The sequence below is a fragment of the Cydia fagiglandana genome, chromosome 19, assembly GCF_963556715.1.
Source record: "Cydia fagiglandana chromosome 19, ilCydFagi1.1, whole genome shotgun sequence".
Lineage (NCBI taxonomy): Eukaryota > Metazoa > Arthropoda > Insecta > Lepidoptera > Tortricidae > Cydia > Cydia fagiglandana.
The window spans coordinates 1,958,822-1,963,550 of NC_085950.1; the positions used below are offsets into that span (position 1 = coordinate 1,958,822).

General features: G+C 37.2%; 1 protein-coding gene across 1 annotated transcript; it reads right to left on the reverse strand.

Annotated features, from left to right (window-relative positions):
- Positions 1–813: 813 nt before the first annotated feature.
- Positions 814–1,560, reverse strand: LOC134674124 (uncharacterized; the record flags this gene model as incomplete). The annotated part of the gene is made up of 1 exon (XM_063532179.1): positions 814–1,560. A coding segment is annotated over one exon (747 nt), but the record flags the coding sequence as incomplete, so codon positions are not given.
- Between the last annotated feature and the right edge of the window lie 3,169 nt (positions 1,561–4,729).

Sequence of the window (4,729 nt, forward strand, 5' to 3'; positions counted from 1 at the left end):
GAAATAGTTATACCACTAAGACTGCATTGTCCTATGTCTGTCTATTACCAGGCTGTATCTCATGAACTGTAATAGCTAGGCAGTTGAAATTTTCACAGATGATGTATTTTTGTTGCCGCTATAACAACAAATACTAAAAAGTCCGGTTTTTTATAAAGCTTAGCTTGTACTCCGGACTTTTTCTCATTGGAAATTATGATTTCAGCGACAAAACTACCCCAGGTATAATGCCCTTCTTCGGAACTAAAGCTATGTCCCAAATTTCATCTAAATTGGTACAGCGATCGAATATACAAACAGATTGAGTGATTTTTCACCATATGAATTGATTTTTATTTTGTTGTCGAGTTTTTTTATTCGAAAATACCTACTACCAATACCACACTATAAAGTACCGTTACATGAAACATTACCATAAGCGCCGTAACGCCCGTACAGAAAAGCGTCGTTTTGCTCACTAGGTCGGCAAACGCCGTGACCCAGTTCGGGCGGATATTACGGGTTCGAGACTTGCGTTAAAATTAAACCGACTGGGATTGGCTACGGGTGCGATCGACATCTTGCGGTGTTTAATCATTCATTCATTAAGAAGTATACTTATATTCATTATCTATGTGGCTTAATGAAATGGCTTTGCCTGGTGGCCTAGCGGTACGAGCGTGCGACTTTCAATCCGGAAGTCGCGGGTTCGAACCCCGGTTCGTACCAATGAGTTTATCGGAACTTTTTTTTTTTTAATCCTTTATTTATTTAGGGACTTTTAATCTTAAGATTACGCCAGTCCCATCGTACCTTAAACTAAATTACAATCATCTACGGCCTGACAGTAAACTGACTAATATAATGATACACAAATAAATATATCTCCTTTGCCTCTTCAGAGATTGGTGCAGCCAAAATGCTTGGAAATACGCCTACATCTAACCTATTAAGATTTAGTGACTTCATTAACAATTGTCTATTACCTTCGTTCCGCACACATTCCACCAATACATGTTGGACATCCTCTACAACATTGCAAGCTTCGCAGTTTGGGGATGGCACTTTCTTCATCATAAAAGCGAACTTTTTCAGAGGAATGTGTCCTGAACGAAGTCTTAATCCTATCTTAATTAATTTCCTACTTAACCTAGCATTCATAAACCAAGGAATATGAGGAGGTTCACACTGCATAGTCCTGTACCATATACCTTTTTCTTTACAACACTCATCAAAGTGTACTTTCCATATCCCACGTATTTTCTTATTGTATGTATGTAATTTTTCTGTAAAGTCTGGAGTAATGTAAACTTCTGATCCAATTGTGCAGGCTTCTTTGGCTAAAATGTCAACCTCCTCATTTCCACTTAATCCTATGTGTGCGGGGATCCATTGAAGTCTCAAAGACATATCAGTAGGTAAAGTGTACAATTTATCAAGCACAGTGTAAGCTATCGCTGTACCTCTGTTTCCAGAGGCGCAGCGAGCTACATGTTGCAAAGCACTTTTACTGTCTGTAAAAATGACGATATTTCTGTATTTTAAACTAATTGCATAAGATATCGCCTCTGAGATCGCAAATTAGCTGCTTTTCGGCGAAGGAAAATATCGTGAGGAAACCGGAATAATTCCAATAAGGTCTGTATAATAATTCCAACCCTCTGGGTTGGATGGTCAGAGGGGCTACCGCGAAAACTGTTTATCACAAATTGCCGGGATCTTTTTCTTTTACTCCAATGAAGGCGTAATCAGAGTGACAGAGAAAAATGCCCGCAATTTGCGAACTTCGATTTTCGCGGTTATAGCCCAGAAGCCGGTGTAGCTCGAAGGTGTCAGTACTTGAAACTTAATTAAGAAAAAGCGGCCAAGTGCGAGTCGGACTCGCCCATGCAGGGTTCCGTAGCAGCAAGTAACATAATAAAATTGCGGTTTACGATTTATGACGCATTAAAAACAAAACTACTTACTCGATCTCGTTTAAACTAATTTTCGGTGGAAGTTTGCATGGTAATGTACATCATATATTTTTTTTAGTTTTGCCATTTTCTTATTTTAAAAGTTACAGCGGGGGGGACACATTTTACCACTTTGGAAGTGTCTCTCGCGCAAACTACACGTGACATACACGGACAGACGGACAGACATGACGAATCTATAAGGGTTCCATTTTTTGACATTTGGCTATGGAACCCTAAAAACGGGACAATAGAACATACAGTATGTTGGACCCTACACTGCAAGATAACATAAAAGCTTGAAAAATAAAAATAAAGTTGCTCACTATTTCGAGTCACGTATTACCTCACTAGAAAATTTACATAATTATGCTCATGTACGTGACTTCACGTTAAACTAACGAATTTTAATATATTTTTTACTAAAAGAGTGTGAAAACACATTAAACTCTATTAATAAACTAGCGACCCGCCCCGACTTCGCGCGGGTTAAGACGAAACAGGAGCTGAGTTTTAAACATTTTAGGTAAATATACTCGTCTCGCTAACGGAAGCGGCTCCTAAAACAAGTGCGATAAGGACAAGGCGAAAAATCCTGCGTAAAAATCTCAACAATCGAGGTTTCGTACTCGACTGTTTCCTCCTCCAAAACTTAACCAATTTATGAAATTATCTGTGTCGGACCGTTTTGCTTTTTTGGCTATTGATATCAGTTTTGAATACTACGCCTCTCGTAGCGTAGCGTCATAGTCAATGAGGCCATTATGGCCATTTTTGAAGGGCTCTAAAAGGAAGGGCTCTAAGGGCGCCTTAGAAAACAAAAATATCACAAAAAGCAAAACGGTCCGACACAGATATTGACAATATTAATCAGTGTTGAAAAAATCATTGCTCTAGCATCAAAACCCACGGAGGAAACAGTCGAGTACGTTTGTATGGAGAAATGACCACTCCTGTTGGCTCTTAACAAATTATACACTTAAACCTTCCTCAACAATCACTTTATCAGGGATCGCGGATATGTACCGGTATTTATTGTATGGTTCTTTGTTAATTTTTTTAATTTAAATCGGGCAATCTAATAATACGAAGTCGTAATTAAATACACAACTGACTCCTACATTTCGAGTATAAAGTAATTCGAAATAATGCTTATTTCTAAGTTATAGCAAAAAACCGTTTTATATTATAAGAATTATCCTATGTCCTAGTCCTGCCTCGGGCCTCAAACTTTCTCCATACCAAATTTCATCTTGTATGTAATCTTTAGTTCGTTTTTTTTAGCATTAGAAAGAACTTGAAAGAAGGTAAGCGATCTTGGCATGTCTTCTAATTGAAAAACGCTTTTAAAAAATCTGTAACTATTACTTATGAAAGCAGAAGAGTATAAATGATGGTATTAGATTCATAATTGTTACATATTTGCCGTAACTTATTTTTAAAATGTGTTTTTCAATTAAAAGACACATCAAGATTGTTTACCTTATTTCGAATGCTAAAAAAACGAACTATAGGTACTGACGTTTAATACTAAACCTAAATATTAAAGCCCTATTTACAACATAGGCACATTCCATTAAAACTAAATTCTAATATACTGTTCTGAAACAGCCTTTGCCTTTGACTTTGACTTTGAAACCTAAAAAGGTATACTGTAACCTTCGCCGACGATCTCAGAATATTATATCCAAGGGAGGGATTTGAAGGCAAATAAAAACATATCACCCGCTACCTTTTGGGGTGTTTTTGTGTTTCAACACATCACATGTTTTAAAAACTCTGTGTTTATTTATAATGTTAGATAGACCATTACAGTTTATACAGGGTGTTTGGTACATCGTTTGCCAAATTAAAACGTCAGATAGCTTGAGTCATTTGCTATCTTCTCATGCCCAGAAAAACAAAATTGGCCATGGTTTTTTTTACTACTACGCAAGTAAAAAAAAAAAAAAAGTAAAAAATTGAAATTTACGAAAAACTGTCATAGAAGTGAAAAAAAAAATTTGCACCAAATTAATAATTTCTAGGCCTGAGAAGATAGCAAATGACTCAACCTATCTGCCGTTTTAATTTGGCAAACGATGTACCAAACAACCTGTATTTAGTAGTATTTTAGTTTTAGTCCCTTTAGGTTTTAAGGTTTAGTTTTAAAGTATTAATTTTTTAATCATTCATCATCATTTCAGCCTATATACGTCACACTGCTGAGCACGGGCCTCCTCTCATGCGCGAGGGCTTGGGCTATAGTCCCCATGCTAGCCCAATGCGGATTGGGGACTTCACATACACCTATGAATTTCTTCGCAGATGTATGCAGGTTTCCTCACGATGTTTTCCTTCACCGAAAAGCTAGTGGTAAATATTTAATGATATTTCGTACATAAGTTCCGAAAAACTCATTGGTACGGTCAATTTTTAGGGTTCCGTACCCAAAGGGTAAAACGGGACCCTATTACTAAGACTCCGCTGTCCGTCCGTCTGTCACCAGGCTGTATCTCACGAACCGTGATAGCTAGACAGTTGAAATTTTCACAGATGATGTATTTCTGTTGCCGCTATAACAACAAATACTAAAAACAGAATAAAATAAAGATTTAAATGGGGCTCCCATACAACAAACGTGATTTTTTACCAAAGTTAAGCAACGTCGGGAGGGGTCAGTACTTGGATGGGTGACCGTTTTCTTTTTGCTTTTTTTTGTTTTTTTTTTGCATTATGGTACGGAACCTTTCGTGCGCGAGTCCGACTCGCACTTGCCCGGTTTTTAATATATTAATGTATTTTTGATGTAAATT